At 49.2% G+C, this 21,448-nt stretch overlaps 2 protein-coding genes across 8 annotated transcripts in view; one reads left to right on the plus strand and one right to left on the minus strand.

Moving 5' to 3' along the window:
* Nucleotides 1-17,300, plus strand: part of PHYKPL (5-phosphohydroxy-L-lysine phospho-lyase) — a 38,990-nt gene extending 21,690 nt beyond the window's left edge. For 2 of the 6 annotated variants that reach the window (XM_030316487.2, XM_030316472.1), the window contains 4 exons: nucleotides 10,382-10,536; nucleotides 10,920-11,009; nucleotides 12,659-12,789; nucleotides 13,684-14,783. In XM_030316487.2, the coding sequence (XP_030172347.1) occupies nucleotides 10,382-10,536; nucleotides 10,920-11,009; nucleotides 12,659-12,789; nucleotides 13,684-13,733 (426 nt within the window). In that variant the 3' untranslated portion in view covers nucleotides 13,734-14,783. Of the gene's footprint in view, nucleotides 1-10,381; nucleotides 10,537-10,919; nucleotides 11,010-12,658; nucleotides 13,281-13,683; nucleotides 14,784-16,902 lie in introns of those variants that run through there. The other 4 variants (XM_030316452.1, XM_030316460.1, XM_030316470.1 and 1 more) reach the window with 3 other exon arrangements.
* Nucleotides 14,594-20,882, minus strand: HNRNPAB (heterogeneous nuclear ribonucleoprotein A/B). 2 transcript variants are annotated; one of them, XM_030316498.1, is made up of 8 exons: nucleotides 20,677-20,882; nucleotides 20,362-20,593; nucleotides 19,424-19,592; nucleotides 18,628-18,786; nucleotides 18,294-18,425; nucleotides 16,293-16,410; nucleotides 15,501-15,641; nucleotides 14,594-15,199 (listed from the first exon to the last, which is right to left on the minus strand). In XM_030316498.1, exons 2-8 carry the CDS (start codon nucleotides 20,568-20,570, stop codon nucleotides 15,129-15,131), a joined length of 999 nt encoding a protein of 332 aa, XP_030172358.1. In that variant the 5' UTR covers nucleotides 20,571-20,593; nucleotides 20,677-20,882; the 3' UTR covers nucleotides 14,594-15,128. The 2 variants fall into 2 exon arrangements, with proteins under 2 accessions (XP_030172358.1, XP_030172367.1); XM_030316507.1 differs by lacking the exon at nucleotides 15,501-15,641 and having other exon boundaries at nucleotides 20,677-20,881.
* Between the last annotated feature and the right edge of the window lie 566 nt (nucleotides 20,883-21,448).

Consider the following 21,448-nt stretch of genomic DNA (forward strand, 5'->3'; position numbering starts at 1 on the left):
AATTCATTACTAATAATCATCTGTTCAGATTTTTGTTTTATTCCTGATTCAGTCTTGGAAGATTGTATGTTTCTAGGAATTTATTTATTTCTTCTAGGTTGTCCAATTTAATGGCATATAATTGTTCATGAAAATCTTTTATGATCCTTTATATTTCTGTGGTATTGGTTGTAACTTCTCTTTCACTTCTAATTTTATTTGGTCCTCTCTCTTTTTTCTTGACAAGTCTGACCAAAGGTTTTTCAGTTTTGTTTATTAAAGAACCAACTCTTAATTTCATTGTTTTTTTTTTTTTTTTTTTTTTTGTCGTTAGTCTTTATTTACTTCTGCTCTTATGTTTATATTCTTCCTTCTACTGACTTTTGGCTTTATTTTTTTTTTTTTAGCTCCTTTAGGTGTGAGCTCAGATTGTTTAAGATTTTTCCTGTTTCTTAGGGGCACCTGGCTATCTTAATCGGTTAAGTGTCTGACTTCGGCTTGGGTCATGATCTCAGTCCAGGAGTTCGAGCCCCATGTTGGGCTCTGTGCTGACAGCTCAGAGCCCAGAGCCGGCTTCTGATTCTGTGTGTATCTCTCTCTGCCCCTCCCCTGCTTGCATTCTGTCTCTCTTTCTCAAAAATAAACATTAAAAAATATGTATTTAAGATTTTTCCAGTTTCTTGATATGGACCTGTGTCACTATACTGCCCTGTTAGAACTGCTTTTGCTGTTTCCCATAGATTTTGGAGCATTGTTTTTTCATTTTTGTCACAGGTATTTTCTTATTTCCTCTTTGATTTATTCATTAACCTAATGGTTGTTTAGTAGCATCTTGTTTAGCCTCCGTGTGTTTGTATTTCTTCCATTTCCTTTATTGTAAGTGATTTCTCCTTTCACACTGTTGTGGTTGGTAAGTGTGATTTCATCTTCAATTTATTAGACTTGTTTTGTGGCCTTGTGATCTGTACTGGAGAATGTTCCATGTGCACTTATTCTGGGGTGCCAGGGTGGCTCAGTCCGTTAAGTGTCCAACTTCAGCTCAGGTCATATTCTCACAGCTGGTGAGTCTGAGACCTGTGTCGGGCTCTGTGCTGACAGCTCAGAGCCTGGAGCCTGCTTTGGGTTCTGTGTCTCCCTCTCTCTCTGCCCCTGCTTTGCTCACATTCTGTCTCTATCTCTCAAAAATAAAAATGTTAAAAAAATTTTTTAAATGATCCCTTTTATCATTATATTATGCTCTTCTTTATCTATTTCAATCTTTGTTTTAAAGTATATTTTGTCTGATATAAGTACTGCTACCTTTTTGCTTCTATTTGCATGCATTATCTTTTTTCCATCTCTTTACTTCCAGTTTGTATGTTAAGTCTGAAGTGAGTCTCTTGTAGGCAGCATATAGATGAGTCCTGGGTTTGTTCGTTTGTTTAATCCATTCAGCTACCCTGTGTCTTTTGACTGGATCATTGAGTCCATTTACAGTTGTAGTGATTATTGATAGCTATGTACTTACTGCCATTTTCTTTTCTGCTGGTTTTGCAATTCTCTATTGCTTTTTCTCTTGCTTTCTTGTGCTTTGATGACCTTCCTTAGTGTTATGCTTAGATTCCTTTCTGGGTTTTTTTTTTTTTTTTTTTGTGCATCTATTACAGGTTTTGGGTTTGTGGTTACCATGAGATTCATATATAACAAGCTGTGTATAGCAGTCTGTTGTAAATTGGTAGTTAAGTTCAAACTCCTTCTAAAAACATTGTATTTTGGGAGCACCTGGATAGCTCAGTCAGTCAAGCACTGGACTTTAGCTCAGGTCATGATCTCACTGTCCGTGGGTTCAAGCCCTGCATCGGGCTGTGTGCTGACAGCTCAGAGTCTGGAGCCTGCTTCGGATTCTGTGTCTCCCTCCCTCTCTCTCTCTCTGCCCCTCCCCCACTCACACTGTCTCTAAGGAAAAAAAAAATGTTTTTTAGTTACATTTTTACTCCACTCCCCCCCCACACACATTTTATGGTTTTGATGTCACATTTTTACCATTTTATAAGTGGTTGTTCCACTACTTTTTCTATGTTTGCCTTTACCAGTGAGGGGTTTTTTTCCTCATATTTCCTTATTTCTAGTTACTGTCTTTTCTGCTTGAAAAAGTCCCTTTAATATTTTTTGTGAAGCCAGTATCATGGTGACGAACTCCTAGCTTTTGCTGACCAGGAAATTCTTTTACCTCTACTTATACTCTGAATGATAACTTTGCCAGGCAGAGTATTCTTGGTCATAAGGTTTTGTTTGTTGGTTTGTTTTTCCTTTTCAGCACTTTGAATATATCATACCACAGCCTTCTGACCAACAAAGTTTTTTTTTCCTTTTTTTTTTAATGTTTATTTTTGAGAGGGAGTGTTCATGCAAGCATGAGCAAGGGAGGGGCAGAGAAGGGGGTCGGACAGAGCCAAACCAGGCTCCTCTGTCCTGGATCCAAAGCAGGCTCCGTGCTGACAGCAAAGAGCCTGATGTGGGGTTCAAACTCACGAGCCATGAGATCATGACCTGAGCTGAAGTTGGATGCTTATAATCAACTGAGCCACCCAGGAGCCTCTGACCTACAAAGTTTCTTCTGAAAATTAGCTGATAGTCTTATCAGCGTTCCCTTACTACTTGCTTTTCTCTTGCTGCTTTTTTTCATATCTTTTATTTTTTTATTATTTCTTAAAGTTTATATATTTTGGGGGCACCTGGGTGGCTCAGTCAGTTAAGTGGCCAACTCTTGGGTCGGCTCAGGTCATGATCTCATGGTTCGTGAATTTGAGCCCTGCATCCAGCTCTGTGCTCACAGTGTGTAACCTGCCTGGGATTCTCTCTCCTCTTCTCTCTCTGACCCTCCCCTGCTCACACTCGCTCACTCGCTCTCTCTCAAAAATAAATAAAAATATTAAAAAAATTTTTTAAATGTTTATTTTTGAGAGAGAGAGCAGGAGCAGGGGAGAGGCAGAGAGAAAGAGAGGGAGAGAGTCCCAAGCAGGCTCCACACTGTCAGCATGGAGTGCAGCACAGGGCTCGAACCCACAAACCATGAGATCACGACCGGAGCCAAAACCAAGAGTTGGATGCTTAACTGACTGAGCCACTCAGGTGCCCCATCTCTTGCTGCTTTAAGATTCCTGTTGTCTTTACTTTTTAACATTTTAATGATAACATGTCTTGGTGTGGGTCTCTTTGGGTTCATCTTATTTTGGACTTGTGCTTTCTGGACTTGTATGTCTTGGTTAGGCAAGTTTTCAGCCTTAATTCTTCAAATAGGTTTTCAGTCTCTTTTACTCTCTCCTCTCCTTCTGGGACCCCAATATGTGAATGTTAGTACACTTGATGTTGTCCCAGAGGCCCCTTAAATGATCTTGTTTTTTAATTCTTGTTTCTTTTTACTGTCCCAGTTATGTGGTTCCCACTACCGTCTTCCAGATCACTGATCCATTCTTCCATATCATCTAGTCTATGTTTATTCCCTCTAGTATGTATTTCCTTTTCCTTATTGTATTCTTCAGCTCTGATTGCTTTTTTATTTTCTGTCTCTTGGTTTAAGTTCTCACTGTGTTTATCCATTCTTCTCCCCAAGTTTGGTAAGCATCTTTCTGACCATTACTTTGAACCCTTTATTGGGTATATTGCTATCTTGATTTTATTTAGTTCTTTTTCTCAGGTTTTGTCTTGTTCTTTGATTTAAAACATATTTCTCTGTCCCATTTTGCACGACTGTCTGCATTTTTTAAATTTTTTTTAAATGTTTTTACTTATTTTTGAGACAGAGCATGAGCAGGGGAGGGGCAGAGAGAGGGGGAGACACAGAATCTGAAGCAGGCCCCAGGCTCTGAGCTGTCAGCACAGAGCCTGATGCGAGGCTCGAACTCACGGAGTGTGAGATGGTGACCTGAGCGGAAGTCGGACGCTCAACCGACTGAGCCACCCAGGTGCCCCTGTCTGCATTTGTTTCTATGTATTAGGTAGTTCAATTACCTCCCCATCTTGAAGGAGTGGCCTTACATAGATGTCCTCTGGGGCCCAGAAGAGCAATTCCTCCTGGCCACCAGAGCCAGGTGCTCCATGGGTGTTCCCTGCATAGGCTACATGCACCCTTGTGTTGTGGCAGGCCTGCACCTCCTGTGGGCACACTGTCGGGTGGAGTTGGCCCCCTGCCTGGCTGGCATTGCTGTAAGCCTGCTAGTGCGAGGCCCCCAGGTGCCCAGGTTCTAGGCTGTTGTTTGTGGGAACTTATTACTAATTTTTTCTTTTTACTTGCTGTAGGTCTTTTCTTTCTTGAGAGAGAGAGAGAGGGAGGGAGCACACACTAGCAGGGGAGGGACAGAGGGAGAGAGAGAATCTTAAAGCAGGCTTCACGCTGAGCGCAGAGCCTGACGCAGGGCTCAATCTCACAACCATCAGATCATGACCTGAGCCAAAACCAAGAGTCAGACACTTAACCGACTGAGCCACCCAGGTCCCCATACTTGCTATATGTCTCTTACATTTTCTGTTTCTTTTAGAGTCGATGTCAGTAGTTTTCATCTTTTAAGAATTTGTGCATTTCATCTCCGCTGTCTAGCTCACTGACATACATTTTTTCATATTCTTCCCTTATAATCCTTTTTGCTTCTTTAAGATTGGTAGTGATGGGTCCTCTCATTCCTAATTTTAGACATTTGAGTATTTATCTTTGGCAGTCTAGTTGAGGTTGGTCAATTTTATTTATCTTCTCAACCAACTTTTGATTTTGTTTTTTTTTTCTGTTGTTTTTCTTTATTTCCATGTATTTTCACTCCAATCTTTAGGATTCCCTTCCTTCTGCTTGCTTTTGGTTTTGATTGCTCTTTTGTGTAGTTTCTTATTGGGGGGGGAATTAGATTATTCGAGATCTGTTTTCTAACACATGTAATTACAGACATAAATCTTCATGTAATTACTACTTTCACTGCATCCCGTAAATTTTGGCATGTTGTGTTTTCATTGTCATTAACCTGCATTTTTATTTTCTATTTTTTTAATGTTTTACTTACTTATTTTGAGGGGGGAGGAGCAGAGAGAGAGGGAGAGAGATAATCCTAAACAGACTCTGATGCAGGCTCCATCTCACAAACCATGGCATTCATATGTATTTTTAAATGCCCTTGTGGGGCGCCTGGGTGGCTCAGTCAGTTGAGCTCCCGACTTCGGCTCAGGTCCTGATCTCACGGTGTGTGAGTTTGAGCCCCATGTTGGGCTCTGTGCTGACAGTTCGGAGCCTGGAGCCTGCTTCGGATTCTGTGTGCCTCTCTGCACCTCCCCCACTCGCTCGCTCTCTCAAAAATAAACATTAAAAAAAATTTTTTAAGGGTCCTTGTGACTTTGACCTATTGATGCACTAAACAGAAGACTGTTTATTCCGCTCTGTATGCGTCTGTTAGGTCTAGTTGGCTTATAGTGTTGTTCACATCTTGTTTCCATGTTGATCTTCTGTGGGGGTTCTCTCAATGACTGAAAATGAGAGACTGAACTTTCCAGTTGTCACTGAGTTGTATATTTCTCCTTTCAGTTCTGTCAGTGCTTACTTTGTGTATTTTGGGGCTCTGTTTTTAAGTACAAATGTGTTTGTAACGGTCACGTCCTTTGGATAGATGGACTCTTTTGGCATAAGAACTACTTGTCAATGTTGCTAAGAACAATTTTGATCTGCAAGTCTTTTACTTCTATTAGTACAGCTCCTCCAGCTCTTCTGCTGTTTAGTGTGCCATCTCCACACTTTTGCTTTCAACCCACTTGTTTTGTCTTTACCAGTGCTCTTTATTTCTTCATGTGAATTTGAGTTACTATCTGATCACTTTTCATCTCACCTGAAAAAACACCGTTAGTATTTTTTGTAAAGTAGATCTGCTAGTGACACATTTTTTCAGTATTTGGAATTGTCTTCGTTCCCCCTTTCATTTTTATTTGTTTTTTAAACATGCAGTTTCTCTAACACATAGTTTTTAATTTTTTAAATTTTCTTTAATGTTTATATATGTATTTTGAGAGAGAGCACACAAGCAGGGGAGGGGCAGAGAGAAAGGGAGAGGGAGGATCCCAAGCAGGCTCCACACTGTCAGCACACAGCCAGACACGGGGCTCAATCTCACAAACCGTGAGATCGTGACCTGAGCTGAAATCAAGAGTCAGATGCTTATCCAACTGGGGTGCCCTAATCTTTTTCTTTCATTACTTGCAATATGTCACCCCACTGCCCCCGCCCTTTGTGGTTTCTGATGAGGAATCAGCTGTTAATCTTGTTGAGGATCTCTTGCATATGGTGAGTCATTTCTCTCTTGCTTTCAGTATTCTTCTTTTTTTAATTGAGCTATAATTGGCATATGGTATTATATTAGATTCATACAACATGACTCAATTATTTGTCTGTATTCTGAAGTGACCACAAGTCCAGTTAGCATCCATCACCACACAGGTATGTTTTTTTCCCCATGATAAGAACTTTTAAGATCTACTCTCTTAGCAGCTTTCAAATATATGATACGGCATCATTAACTACAGTCACCATGCTGCACATTACATCCCCATGATGTAGTCATTTTATAACTAGAAATTTGTCACCTTTTGACCACCTTCACCCATTTCTCCTACTTTCCTTGTCCTTGTGTCTCTTTCCCTCTCTCCTCCTCTCCTTCTGGGACTCCCATTTGCAAATACTGGTTTGCGTCATTGTGTCCCACAGGTTGCTGAAACTCTGTTCACGGTTTCATTCTGGTTTTCACACAGGACTATCTCAATTGACAGATCTTCAAATCTGCTGATTCCTTCATCTCTTTGCCCAGATCTACTGTTGAGCCTCTCTGGTGAATTTTTCGTTAGTTACTGTGCTTTTCAACTCCATAATTCCTTCCCATTTAGTTCTTTTTTGAAATTTCTGTCTCTTGGGGCACCTGGGTGGCTCAGTCAGTTGAGCACCTGACTTCGGCTCAGGACCTGATCTCACAGTGCATGAGTTCCAGCCCTGCATTGGGCTCTCTGCTGTCAGTGTGGAACCCGCTTTGGATCCTCTTTCTCCCTCTCTCTCTGCCCCTCCCCTGCTTGCACCCTCTCTCTCTCAAAAAATAAACATTAAAAAACAATTTGTCAGGGGCGCCTGGGTGGCTCAGTCGGTCAGGCGGCCGACTTCAGCTCAGGTCATGATCTCGCGCGGTCCGTGAGTTCAAGCCCCGCGTCGGGCTCTTTGCTGACAGCTCAGAGCCTGGAGCCTGTTTCAGATTCTGTGTCTCCCTCTCTCTGACCCTCCCCCGTTCATGCTCTGTCTCTCTCTGTCTCAAAAATAAACGTTAAAAAAAAAAAATTAAAAAAAAAATTTCTCTCTTTAATGATATTCTGTATTTGGTGAGACGTCATTTTCATGCTTTGCTTTTTTAGTTCCTACAGTATGGTTTCAACTTTTAACATACATGCATAACATCTGATTTAAAAAGTTTGTCTAGCGGCACCTGGGTGGCTCAGTCGGTTAAGCATCCGACTTCGGCACAGGTCCTGATCTCACGGCTTGTGGGTTCAAGCCCAGCATCAGGTTCTGTGCTGACAGCTCAGAGCCTGGAGCCTGCTTCAGATTCTGTCTCTGTCTCTCTCTGCCCCTCCCCAGTTTGTGCTCGTTCTCTCGCTCTCTCTCTTAAATATAAACATCAAAAAATAATAAAGTAAATTAAAATTAAAGTTAAAAACATATATGTTTGTCTAGGAAGGCCACCATCTTGGCTTCCCCAGGGACAGTTTCTATTGATTGTTCCTCACCCCCATGTAAGAATCCTGCTTTCTTCTTTCCTTGCAGGTTTCATAATTTTCTTTTGAAAACTGGACAATAATCCACCAACTTTGGAAATCACTTTCCCTCCTTATAATTTGGTATTTTTTATTACTGTTTGTGTAATGCCTTTTCCGAACTAAGTCTGTGAAGTTTGTATTCTGTGTCACACATGACCTCTTTAGTCTTTGCTTGGGTGGCTTAGTGATCATCTAATGATTGGACAGATATCTTAAATATCTCTCAGCCTTTGACAAATGGTTCCGCGTGTGTTAGGGCAGGACTTCAACACTCAGCCATGCAGCCTACAACTGTCTCAGCCTTCACTTCCTCCTTCTGCGGGGCCTCAAGATAGCCAGTGGTGAGAGCTTAGAGCTTTTCAGGTCTTTCCTGAAAAGGCAATGGCACAGGGCATGAGCATATCCCTATGTGTATGCATGACCTTCTAGATTCTCCAGGACTATGTCAGAACTTGTTCATTTTTTTTTTTTTTTTTAATGTTTATTTTGAGGGGCGCCTGGGTGGCTCAGTCGGTTAAGCGTCCGACTTCAGCTCAGGTCACGATCTCACGGTCCGTGAGTTCGAGCCCCACGTCGGGCTCTGGGCTTATGGCTCAGAGCCTGGAGCCTGCTTCCGATTCTGTGTCTCCCTCTCTCTCTGACCCTCCCCGTTCATGCTGTCTCTGTCTCAAAAATAAATAAATGTTAAATAAATAAATTAAATAAATGTTTGAGAGAGCACGTGCATATGTGTGCACATGTGGGGTATGGACAGAGGAAGAATCCCAAGCAGGCTCTGCGCTGTTAGCACAGAGCCCGACGCGGAGTTCCATCTCACAAACCGTGGGATCCTGACCTGAGCCACAATCAGTCGGAGACTTAACCACTCAGGCGCCCCTTGTTCATCTTCTGTTGCTCCTCTGGAGTGATCTTGGGGCCACAGGTCAACCTGTCTATTTGTGCCAGTTCAGCATCTTGGCCAGGTCATGGTTCCAAACAAAAGATGCTATAATACATACACTCCACCTTTTAACAAGTTCATGGTTTATAATACTATACAGTAAGTAGCCTTGGTCCATCCCCTGTGTCCGTTCCACACATAATTTGTTTTGGACGGATCAGAAATCCGCCTCATGGCAGACTCACCTAGGAAGCTTCTTATGCTCTCAAGCATGGGGCTCTGCTCACAGATTTTGAAGATGATCTAGCAAGACACCATTACACACCCATTAGAAAAAAATTCCAAGCCTTTTTGAGGATGGGAGCGCCTGGAATTTTGTAGACAAATGATGGGAATGTGATAGGACAACTACTTCGGAAGAGTCTTAACAGTTTTTTTTATAAAGCTCAACACACATTGATCGTACAACCCAGCAGCTCCACTCCTAAGAGAAATGAGAACATACGTTTGCACGAAGGCTTGTTAGAAATGTTCTCAACGGTTTTATTCGTAATAGCCAAAAAAATCAAGAAATAACGCAAGGGGCCATTAACGGGAGATTGCACAGACAAATGGCAACATCCATATCGTGGAATACTAGCACCAATAAAATGAACTACTGATCCACATAAGACAGGAAATTTTCAAAACCATGTTGTGCAGAAGCGGCCAGGCACAGAAGGGAACATCCTCTGCAATTTCATTCATACATTCTGGAAAAGGCAAAACTGTACTGACAGCAAGTGGTTGCCTGGGCCAGTAGTGGAGGGACACAAGGAACTTTCAGGGGGTGGTGGAAACATTTGGTATCTGCGTTGTGGTGGAGGCTCCACAGGTCTATATACTTGTCAAATTGCACTGAACTATATACGCTGGAAATATATGCAGTTTGTTGTATATACACTATAGCTCAATAGTTTTCTTTTTAAGTATGTTTAAAAAAAAAAAAATAGTCCGCAAGAGACAACCTTACTCCTAACTTTCTGTTAACACAGGTCCCCACTCAGACACCTGCAAAGCCAGGCAGAGGAAGAGAGTCCAAGCAGTCAGGGTGCCCAAAGGGGACAGACAGCCAGTTCCTGTGTAGACAGGCCAGGTTTAAGTCAAGAATACATATTTACCATTAGCACCTAATTCAAAGCTTTTGATGCCATGCAAGCCACACACAAATCCTCAGGCCACATGTGGCTTACGGTCCGCTGACTTATGGTCTGCACCCTAAAATCTGTCAAACAACAGAGCACTGAGCCAAATGACAGAGTGGCTTTTCCTGGGTGTGGCTCCAGCATGGTGCTCTTGACCCTCTCTGAAGGAGGTGATGGGAATGAGTCCAATGCTCTGGGTCTGGCCCTGACCTGGGAGATGGGGCCCTAAAGCCTCTTGACAAAAACCAGCTCTGTGGGAATGACCACTCCTCTCCTCTGATTCTGCCTCTTGGGGCTCCTCCTGTACCCCTGAGGGTGCCTTACCTGAGTTACAGTCACATCAGCACCTGGAAAGGCAGGACAGCCCACGGGGGCTTCAGGAGAACCCCATGTGCCCGAGTCCCCTGAATTCTGAGGGGTTCGGGCCTGTGCTCATCGCGGCCCTTGGAACGTGGGTGGCAGTTCTGCCCTCATGCTCCCTGAGGCACAGCCCACTTTCCTGAGCATCTGACACGCCCTTTGTGCCCCGGCTCAGTTTGGAGGCAGCCCGGTGTCCTGCGCCGTGGGCCTGGCCGTCCTGGACGTCCTAGAGAAGGAACAGCTGCAGGCCCACGCCGCCTCCGTGGGCAGCTTCCTGATGGAGCTCCTCAGACAGCAGAAAGCCAAACATCCCATCATCGGGGACGTCAGGTGAGGCTCAGGGCAGCTGCTAGGGGCCAAGTGGGGGGGTTCTTGTATCACCTAACCACCCGGGTTGGGGTTGGGGGGCGGGATTTTTCTCTCTGCTCCACAGAACTAAAGCACTGAGAGGTGCTCTTGTCCAGAATGGTGCTTCTAGGGAAGGGAAAACCAGGATCAAACTAGCTCAGACCCCCAACCTTTCCTCTGTTACCCCTGGGATCCCTCCCATCAGTTACTTCCTAGAACTGGGTCACCACCCTCTGAGAGTCCCTACGGCACTTAGCCTCCCCAAGAGGCCGAGGAACAGCCCCAGAGCTGACAGGGGCTCGGCTGAGGCCCAGGACCGTGGTCCCTTGGGCCTGGCCTCCTAAAACATTGTCTTTCTGCTCCAGGGGCACTGGGCTCTTCATCGGTGTGGACCTGATCAAAGACGAGGCAACCAGGACACCAGCAACTGAAGAGGCCAATTACGTGGTGTCCAGGTATTTTTTTCTTCAGACGAGTTACCTTTGCAGCGTCTAAGGCCCTGACCAAGAGCCTCCCTCTCACTTCTGTTGTCACCGTGTTCCCAGGCACAGAGTGGGCATCTGGGCCTGAGCAGGGAATGGGCCACCCATCTGTGCGCCCCCTGGCTCTCCAGCCAGGGAAAGCAGCTGCATCAGCTCTGTGGCCCGTGTGTGGCTGCAAAAGCTTCAGATGGGTGCAGGCCATTCCCAGCCTAGAATGCCAAAGCCACAGGGCCCAAAAGCCACACTTCTCAGACCTGGGCTGCCGGAGGGGAAGAAGCTTCTCCAGAGCCACATCAGGGACTGAGGCAGAAGCAGACTCAAGGCTCCCTGTCCCCCGGAGCAGTGGGTTTGAGATGGACAGGTGCAAGGCATCTGGGTGACCGAGCATCTCCGGACTCCCAAGTCCCCCACCCCAGCCCATCTGCATGTTCCCGCACTTGATCCTATCCAGGACCCGAGCCTTGGGACCCTTCCCCTTGCTACTCCCTTTCTATCACCCTTCCCTACTCCTACCCCTTTCCCCCACCTTGAGAAACCCTTCTGGTGTGTCCCTATTCAGTGTGAAATGTGCATCGTTCGATTTTGATAACCCACGAACATTAATGATGTAAAAATGTTCTCCTCCTCCAGATTTTGAGACTAACCCCCTTTCTTGGGGGGTCCCGGTCCCGCCGCCTCTGCTGGCTGGGCACACCCACCAGTTCACCCACCACACCTCCTTTTCCCCCTCCCCCCACGGAGCCTCAGAACCCAGAAGCTGTGGGAGGAGGGAGCCAGACCTGGAGCCAGGCCTGACTTCTTCCACCTCACGCAAGTTCTCCAGTTCAGGGAGAAAACTGGAACCAGGGGCAGGTGGTGTACCCACAGTTGGCCTGCTTGTAGGTGGCACAGCCAGATGTGAAGTATGGACCTTGTTCTTTCTAGTACAACCATAGTCCATGCCAGGAAGAACGTATGGAAGAAAGGAGCCAGAAGGCAGACTGAGGACACAGTCTGTTCCTGGCAAGACTTGAAAATAACAAAAGGAATAAAAAAAAGAATGGAAGTGGGGGTCAGAGAATGTGAAATAACCATCAGCTCAGTCTTTCTGGCCAAATCACCTTCCTAGTTTAAAAGCTGTACATGTGAGATATGAAGGTTCTTAGAAACTGGTAAAACTAAGGGTGAAGTCATCTCCCTAAAAAGAAATGGAAAATTAAAACTGCATAGTCCTCTGGGATTTCAAGATTACTTACGGGAAGAAAACAGAAACAAGGTTGGCAGGGAAATTACGAAGCCAGGTAAGGGAGTATGTCGGGTTCACTGTACCAGTTTGTAACACCAGTAAGTGCAAGGATTCTTGCTGTCTACATCATAGCTGTGATAGTCTTGGCTTAGACAGGAACTCCGGGACAGACAAGGTGAGGCCCCTGCCCTGGGTGGGGGAGGCAGCAGACTCAGGAACAGGTGCAGGGCACCCTAGGTAGGAGCTGTTCATGCTGGGCTACAAAGGGTGGGCAGGTAGGTGTTTGGGAAGAGGCAGCCAGTCCTGTGTCCTGGTGGGAACCCACCTGTGGTGGGGCTCCAAGGGTAGTGTGGCTGGAACCCGGGAGAGAAGGCTCTGCCATATCCTGTCCTCACAGGATGAAGGAGAACTACATTTTGCTGAGCACTGATGGCCCAGGGAGGAACGTCCTCAAGTTTAAACCCCCGATGTGCTTCAGTGTGGACAATGCACGACATGTGGTGGCCAAGATGGATGCCATCCTGACAAGTAAGCTGGGAGCCCAAGGAGGGTCTCTAGAGCTCAACCTGCAGCCAATAGCCAGGACATTCCAGCCTGCCCAGGAAAGGGGCTCAACAGCAAGCCAGGAGTCTTTGAAGAGACGGAGGGAACAAGGAGCTGAGGTGTGGAGGGGTCCCGGGAACCCAAGCCACCCCTTTCCCTGGCTGTGCCTAGAGGGCCTTCCTGAGCACCAAGTAGGCAGGAACTAGGGTACTCACCATCCTGCCAGGGTGGCACTCATGCAGACACGGGACAAGCTAACTACAACGGAAAACCCCACCATGGGTCAGTAAAACTATGGAAAGGTAGATGGCAGGAACTTCGTGCCTTACTTGAAGGCTAGGGGACCCTCAGCTGCAGAGCTATTGGAATGAGATTTGTAGCCAGGACTGATTAAATGCAAAAGGAGATTCCTCTCCACATTCCCAATCCCACAGGAACATCAAGGTCAGTCCAGGATGTCCCCTAAGTGCACTTACAAAGCAATCTAGAATGCACTAAGGCAGTGCTGCGTGTGTAGGTCTGGGAGGAGCAGGAGTGGGCAAAGTAGGCAAGATCCCATCTCCTGGTAGACATGAAAGCAGCCCCGCAGGTGGCCCCTCACCTCCCCCAGCAGACACAACTGGAGGTGGTGTGGGACCCGCCGTAGGGAGTGTATTCGTGGGGAGCCCAGGGGAGGAGAGGCTGACTAGCTAGCTTAGCTTTTGTGTGTAGGGGGCGCTGCAGTTGAGCCTCAAGTCTCAGGAAACATGGCTTGGTGGCCCATGCACATGGGGCAAGGGGCCAGACAGGCTGGTGGGCTCGATGTCCAGCATATCAACCAAGAAGCTTGGACACTAGAGAAAGGTTAACTTGTTTGGGTGCCTTTGTGATGTTTTTCAGACATGGAAGAAAAGGTGAGAAGTTGTGAGACACTGCGGCTCCAGCCCTGAGGCAGCCCTGTGGAGTGGTGTTCTTCTCTGGGTGAATGGGCCTTGCTTCTCGAGACCCACACCTGGGTTCCTTGCCATCAGCGGTGGCTCCTTCACTCAGAAAGCCAAAGCTTTCTCTTAACATTTTGTTCCAAGTGATGTTCCCTTCCTCCAGATAGGCTTGAAACAATGGGCCCTTTCCAGACACCCTGCCAGAAAAATCTCCAATAGTTGCATTTGATAGCTGACATGAGAAAGCAAGAGTAGCACTTTCCTCCTAGAAGTAGCCAGTTCCTTCTAGAAGTGATGGAAAACAAAATTCTTTTTTACCAGGCTTCATCCATCTAGGGCCCTAGCCCACTGCCGCCTATTGCAGCCAGCTAGTCTCAGGCCTTAACAACCAGCCTGATTGGGCATCCCAATCCAGGCAGCAGACAGGCTCTGCCAGGGCAGGGTGGGCTGTACTACACCACCCAGGAGGGGCCCCTCGTGTCCAAATCGAGCCAGCTCCTATGACACTGCCTTGGTCTACGGGACCATACTGTCCTCACTGGGAGACGGGATCCTATTTTCATTGGCAGGGTAAGGAGAGATGTCTGAAGGTGCCCCAACGTCCTGCTGCGCTGGGGCATCCTTCACTGTACCACCTTCACCCCCTTGAACAGCTGCCTTCACTCTGAATCACTGAACTTTTTTCTAGAAGGGCAGGGCCAGATCATTAAAAGCAGCTGAGCAGCAGTACCCTGTGGCTGACAGGATATGGCCGTGCCGGACAGGACTGCTGTTAGGTCACGGAGGGTACTGGAGCTTCGAAGGCTCAGGAGCACCTGGCCCTTCCCCGCTCTCCTCCACAGCACACCCCACACTCACCCAGGCTTTGGGGGTTTTTAAATTTTTATTTCAAAAGCTTGGATAGCTTCAATATCCAGGTCGTGGCAAAATCAGGACACGTGTAAAATACCTTACAATACATTAGATTCCCAAAAGGTACCAAAAAGTACAGTAAAATTAACACTTCCATTAACAGGAAATGTATGACACAAATAATATAAAATTAAAAGGTGAAAAAAAGGTGACACTGGTTTCCTAAGATACAGTTTACTCTTTACAACCAGGGTCCACAGGTCCAGGCTGCAGAGCGGCAGCAGGAAGCAGACCCTCCAATCTGGCTCTGGGTAACCCGGGAATAAAATCAGCCCATAATGCCGCTCTGGCCTCAGAGACCCCACACGCTGCCTACAACAACTAGAGCTCTGGAAGTAGTCAACAGGAGAGTGATTTCCAGGGGGGAAATTTTAAATAAGATGCACATGGGACAGGCCATAGAAAGTATGCCAAGTTAAATTTGGTACATAATTGTGTTCACTCAATATCCAAACAAAGCGTGTGCGATCGGTCGGGCATCCTGCCGAAGCCTCAGTACGGCTTGTAGTTATTCTGATGGCCACCGCGTCGCTGGCTCTTCCCGTAATTTGTACTACCCTGACCTAGGGACAAGAACAACAACGATAGCAGCTACGACTTACTGAGCGTTTACCCCTGTGCCAGGCGCTTGACATGCATCCTCGCCGGAGCCTACAGCCCCGTCCGGCAGGGGTCTGTCCGTGCCCCACCTTCCTGAGGCCCAGAAGCTCAAGAGCTCAAAACCGGGGAGCTCCAGTGGCCGAGCCGGACCACACACAGCCCAGCCTGTCCGACTCCAAAGCCCCTGCTGCCAGTGGCCCCTGAGCTGTCTGTCCTGCCTCCCAGGGTGGGTGAGCAGACGGGGCCTCCCTCTCTCCTACTTACTGTAGTCGTAGCCGGGGCCGTAGCCGTAATAGCCATAGGGCGAGTAGTCGTAGCCGCCATAGCCGGGCCCGTAGCCCTGCTGGTAGCCGTAGCCCTGGTTCCAGTAGTTGCCGTAGCCCTGATTCCAACTCTGACTCTGACCTGTGGGGGGAGCGGGCACAGGGGCCCGTGGACCATTTAGCACACGCAGGAGCTAGGATGGAGGAAATCCTGCCCTTTGGGTGGCGGGGCTGCTAATGGCAACTCGGGAGATAGAAGCCAAGGGACTGCCGTCCCAGTGTGGAGGGCCCCAGGCCCGGCCCTGCATCTGTGACCCGAGCCTGTGAGCTGCAGGCCGGGATAGGACTGAACACTGACTTCACTCAGGGCAAAAGAGACAGGAGCTCACTCTCACTCGATCTCCCTCTCCTCACCCCCACCCTCCCCGGCAGCTCGGCCTTAAAAAGGATGAAGTTCAGGCTTTGGAGTCAGAGGGGCCTGGACAGAAGGAGGTAAAGCGCCTGGCACAGCCCTGCCCTACCTTCTGCCCGCCCACCCACGGGTGTACCAAGACTCGGGACAGCCGTGGAGACAAGCGCACCCTGTGCCCCCCACCCCTCCAAATGCAACGCAATCGCCCCTCTGCCCTGGGACCCCAGGCCATGAGAAAGCCAGGCTCTTCCATTCCAAGCAGCAGCAGAGCCGATGTGACTCGCCCCCGGCGCACCATGCCCCGGAAGCCAGGGTGAGCCCTGAGATAGGCACGGAAGCTCCACACAGGCAGGGACCCTTCTTCATCCAGGTTCCACTTACCTCCGCTTCCGCCACCACCGCCACTGCCTCGGTTCCCTCGGTTGCGGTTCCCGCGGCCCCCAGAGCCATACTGCTGCTGCTGATACACCTCTTTGGGCTGGGCCACCTTGATTTCACACTGAAAGCAGAGAAGACAATGGGTCAGGCCACCATGACAAACTCCGGGCAGGGACTGTGGACAAAGACCTTTGCTGACAAACATTCAGATAGCCACCTGCAACCACCTGCCCCAAAACAAAATATGCTCAAGTCAGAAGCCACGTGTAGGCTAGAAACTCTCAGGACCACAACTAAAATCTAGATAGACCAGAACTTACTAGGGTCTTTTTGGCTGAAACCTTTCCCCAGAGAACTTACTGGGGATGACAGATACAACCCCAGGCCTGCTGATGGCTGCTCAGGGGCAGCTCTGTGTCTAACTGGGAGGATGGACAGCGAGGCCAATGCCAACCCAGTGTAGCAAGATCCCACATCAAGGGTCAAGTCTGATGCCAGCCTGGTCCTACTGGGCAAGGGAGGATAAGAGGTGGCTTCCCAAATAAGAAGCCTTATAGGAGAAACAAAAAAAAAAAAGAAACAAACCACCTTTTTCAATTTTTTTTTCTTACAGAAGAAACGAAGCATCCCACTCAAATACACTGAGGTGGTGACCTTCAGCTTGGAGGATGAAAACCACTGAAGCTCAGGACAAGGCTTCCCTGAGGCCCTACGGCTCCACCCCCACCTTCCCCCAACCACTGGCCTATTGTCAAGAAGGGCCAGGAATCTGTGTCCCCTTAGGACGCAAAGAATCCTTTTTTTTTGCTCAAAAATTTGCCCACTGTGTGTGCTATGAGAGTCCAGGACCTCCCCGTGCTCCTAATTAAATCAGGAGTTTACTTTTTAAAGAAAATACCTGGGCACATATACCTCCCTAATTAGGACCAAGAAAAAAAAACATATAATGTGTCACCATACAAGCATACTCTCCCTCAAAACTCAAAAAAATTAACAAGCTACCCCCTCAAATGATGCCATCTGATGTCTTCTGTTTAATTAAAATGCCAAGTACATTTATTTCAAAACCCACTACCAGTTATAATTTACTACCTTACAGACACTTCCTATCCAGTTCACAATTAAGACACAGAAAAAAAAGACCTCTGTGTCATTCATTGTCCACCGGAGGAACAATGAATGAGCGAGCTCTTACCCAACTGCTCCTAGGATTCAACATCATTTAAGGGCCCAATCCTGAATCCAGTTAACTCCCAGCCAAGATTAAGACTTCCAGAAGCCCCACCCGACCGTCCCACCTTATCTGGCTGCTCCTGTGGCTCAGGGCCTGCCACACCCAGCCACAGCAGGCCACACCCTCAACTGCCTCCTAAGCCACCTGGAGAATACCTGAGACAAACTACCTCTGGCCTGACCAGAGTTCAAAGGAAAGGGTTGCAGTTCTCCCTGCACAGCACTGAGCTCATTTAAGGTAAAACTGGCCATGGATGCCAGCGCACTGAAACCCTGGGAGCTTTGGAAAGAATCTTCACCTGGGGTGGGAGTTCACTAAACCAGCATCCAAAGGGGGTGGAAGTGAACAAAGATCTGTTTGTGGCGAGACAGGAGATAATAAGCTCCAGAGCAGGAAAAGACTTCACAGGGAACTGCTAGATGACAGAAGTTCTAGAATCTTCTGAGACCTTAACTACAGGCCCTATTCACCTCAGACTACATTCAGAACACCTTGACCTCTAGCTTTCAATCAGAAATCAAAGGGGCTACTCAACACCCTCTACCCCACAAAAACCACCCTTTCTCCTTCCTCCCACACATCCTGTGTTTCTGCCAATTCTACCGGCCTAGGAACCCCCTGAAGGGCAGGACCATCTGCCCCAATCAGGAAAGCAGACGCTACAGAAAAACAGTCGGGTCAGACTGCCCTAGAGAGTCCACCTCCTAACCCACACCTGTAAAAGCCAATTCGCCAGCAGGTGGCCAGATACAGAGCTCGTGACACCTTACCTTACTTCCACTGATGGTGTGGAACTTTTTCTCCAGAACCTTCTTCACAGGTTCCTCTTCTTTGAAGGTGATGAAAACAAAGCCTCGTCTTTTGTTCGTTTTTGGATCCATTGGAAGCTCAATGGCCTCAATCTGTAAACATACACAAAGCTCAGAACCAACGCCTCTTCCCACCCCAGGACCCATAGGGAACTCCCAGGAGAAAAGACCCACAAAGGCCAGAATGAACAAGAAGCCTTGCTGAGGACGGCTAGAGCCAGCCAAGGCTGCCAAGAACCCGGAAGACCACAACCTCAGGGCAACCAGCAGACAGCTCCTTGAGTGACACACTCACCTCCCCAAACTCGCCAAAGTATTCTCTGATCTTCTCCTCAGTGGCTTCAGGATTCAGACCCCCCACAAAAATTTTCTTTACCGGGTCCTTCTTCATGGCCATTGCCTTTTTGGGGTCAATGACACGGCCATCCAGTCTGTGTTCCTTCTGGTCTAGGACCTGTCCCAACAGAAGGACATTAGGTTCTAACTCAGCAGCATGACCCTGAACAAGGCCCTTCTCTTTAAGACACAAAGACCCCAACACTGGTACACAAAATGTGTATGTCCCCTCCAAACTCTACGCCGAACCTGACTTACCAACTCAACTTCTCCAAACTTCAAATATAGCTACCCTCCATCACCTTCCCTGCCCAGTCTCGGTGTAAAGCCGGTCTCTTTCAGGAGTAAAGCAGCAGTATCTAGAGTGTAGGTTGGAATCCACCCCTTTCTAGCTGTGAGCTCTTCTACTTAAACCTCTGAGTCTGTTTTCTGCAAATTGGGCCTAAAATAATGCCTTATTTCATAGCAACCCTGGACTGTTTTCTAATCCCCACAATAAAGCATCTGCTTCAGCAATGTCCAGAGTAGGCATAAAAACATAATAAACACCAGCTATAATCTTCCTGGACCACTCTAGTCCATACCCATCACTCTACCTAATCTGCATTTTTAATTCCTTCAAAAACAAGAAAGTTCCTCACCTCTGCTGTTGCCAAAGCCCTCAACCACTTACAGCACACACAAACTAATCACACTCTAAGAATGATATCCTCTTAGATACACTTAAGAGCGTTGACATCAAATACGAAGCTTACCTTCTCCACACTGGCTGCATCTTTGAAGAGGATAAACCCAAACCCTCTTGACCGGCCAGTGTTGGGGTCCATTTTTATTGTACAGTCAACGACCTCTCCAAATTTGGTAAAATAATCCTTTAGGTCCTTTTTGCTGGTATCCCAGCTCAGGCCACCAACGAACATTTTTCTGAAATGGTAAAGACACGTGCCAACAAGTCTTACAAGAAGCCTTGTGATTTTAGAAGGGCTGGCCCTGACAGAACCTTCACTGTAAGGGTTGTAAACAAGGTGGCCATCCGGTCAAAGATGTACCCTTAATGTCCCCAAGGGAGGGTACTGCCCTTGGAATGTACTAACAAATCTTCACTACCCTCCCAAACAACCTTGACCCTAACGGAGCAGCCCCAGACTGGGCAAAGAAGAGCACTCTTAGCCTGGGCTAGAAGCCCCCGAAACACTCATAACTGGAAGTCTTCTGACTACCAAGCAAGTACCAAAAGGCTGCCGTCCCTGCCCGTCCTCCCCACCCTCAAGAACTCGCCCTCAAGGAACTCGAGGCTTCCGGGGGCCGGAGACCGCGTTCAGACCGTGACTCCGCCCTCCGCGGGGTGGGGGAGGGAGGCCGCCGCCGGGGCGCGCGCCAACTCCGCCCACGCAGCCCCGCGGAGCCCGAGGCCGCCTCGGCCCCGGGTCCGGGTCCGAGGGCACTATCCCCCCCGCCTTCGGGCCGCCCGCCCCCAGCCCCGCGCGAGCGGCCCCCGGGCGGCGCCAAAGTCGACCCAACAAACTCCTGCAAACTCCGGCGCGAGCGGCGGCGCGGCGGGCGCAGCGGGGCCGGGCGGCGGGCCGCGAGCAGGCCCCGGCCTCCCGCCCGCCCCTCCCCCCGCCGCGTGGCGCCAACAAAAGGCGGCCCCGGAACAAAGGCGGCGCCCCGGTCGGCCCGCGGCCGCACCTACCCCGCGTCCTCCTCGTTCTTGCTGGCGTTGATCTGGTCGCCCTCGGCGCCGTTCTGGTTGCCGGCCGGGGGCGCCGCGCTCCCGCCTCCGGCGCCCGCCGCGGCCCCGGTGCCCGCCCCCGCCGGCGACTCGCCTTCGGGGGCGGCCTCGTGTCCGTTCTCGGTGGCGCCCGTGGTCTCCATGGGCTGCTCCTCACCTGCTTCCGACATGCTAGGCCGGGGCGCGGCGGCTCCTGCAACGAGCGACCACGGCGCGTCAGGGCCGCGCGGCTCCCACCCAGCTCCCCGCCCGCCGCCCGCGGGCCCGGCCGCTCACCTCGCGCCGATGACGCCGCGGGGCCCGCTCGTCCCCACCCGCAGGGAAGGCGCCGCGGGCTCGGCTGCGCTCACGCCCGCGCTGCCGGGCCTCGCCTCCGTCCGCCGACGGAGCTGCCGCGACCTCGCGTCCCCCTCCTCCGCCGCCGCGCCGCACGCAGACCACCGATCAACACAGCTCGCTCGGGCCCGCGCGGTGCCGCCGCCTGACAATGCCGACTCGTGGCGCTCTTTATAATGCCGGGGCCGGGCCCACCTCGCAACAAGGCGCATGTTCATTGGCTACGCCAGCCCGTCGCTCAACCCCGCGCCGGCGTCCCATTGGCCTCAGCGGCGCGCGCACGCTAAATCCGGGCGGGCTTTTGTCCTCATTTTAGAACCCGCGCGAGCCAGGGCCTTGCGGAGGGTTGCCGCCGCGGAGCGGGACCACGGTCTTGTCCCGAGCGAACGGCCGTGCGAGCCCAGTGGCCGAGAGGCCCGAGACGGTCTCTTCTCTGTTTGGCTGCAGTCTCTTGCCCCGATGCGCCCCATCCCAGCACGGTAGCTTCGGCCACTCTTATTTTCCCAAAAGAGGAAACTGGTCTCTAGGAAGTCTCGCAAACCAAGGTCGCTTGGCTGGAAGTGGCAGAACTCGGGCTGCCGAGATGGGCCGCCCAGGGTTCCCCGAAGGCCTTCCGCCAGGGCTCAAAGGGATTGGGACGTAACTCGCCCTCCCCTTTGACCTTGGTGCCCTCACAGTCCTTGCTCCCGCCCTTTCTGCCGCTTCCCCCAGT

This window comes from Lynx canadensis, chromosome A1 (genome assembly GCF_007474595.2).
Source record: "Lynx canadensis isolate LIC74 chromosome A1, mLynCan4.pri.v2, whole genome shotgun sequence".
In the NCBI taxonomy this organism is placed as follows: Eukaryota; Metazoa; Chordata; class Mammalia; order Carnivora; family Felidae; genus Lynx; species Lynx canadensis.

What these genes read in the sequence shown, in the direction of transcription:
- HNRNPAB (XM_030316498.1), bottom strand. Translation starts at nt 20,570, where the DNA reads ATGTCGGAAGCAGGTGAGGAGCAGCCCATGGAGACCACGGGCGCCACC. An exon ending in AAGAACGAGGAGGACGCGGG is followed by an intron (nt 19,593 to 20,361) that starts GTAGGTGCGGCC and finishes TTACCATTTCAG; the next exon opens with AAAAATGTTCGTTGGTGGCC. An exon ending in CGGTGGTGGCGGAAGCGGAG is followed by an intron (nt 15,642 to 16,292) that starts GTAAGTGGAACC and finishes CTCCCCCCACAG; the next exon opens with GTCAGAGTCAGAGTTGGAAT.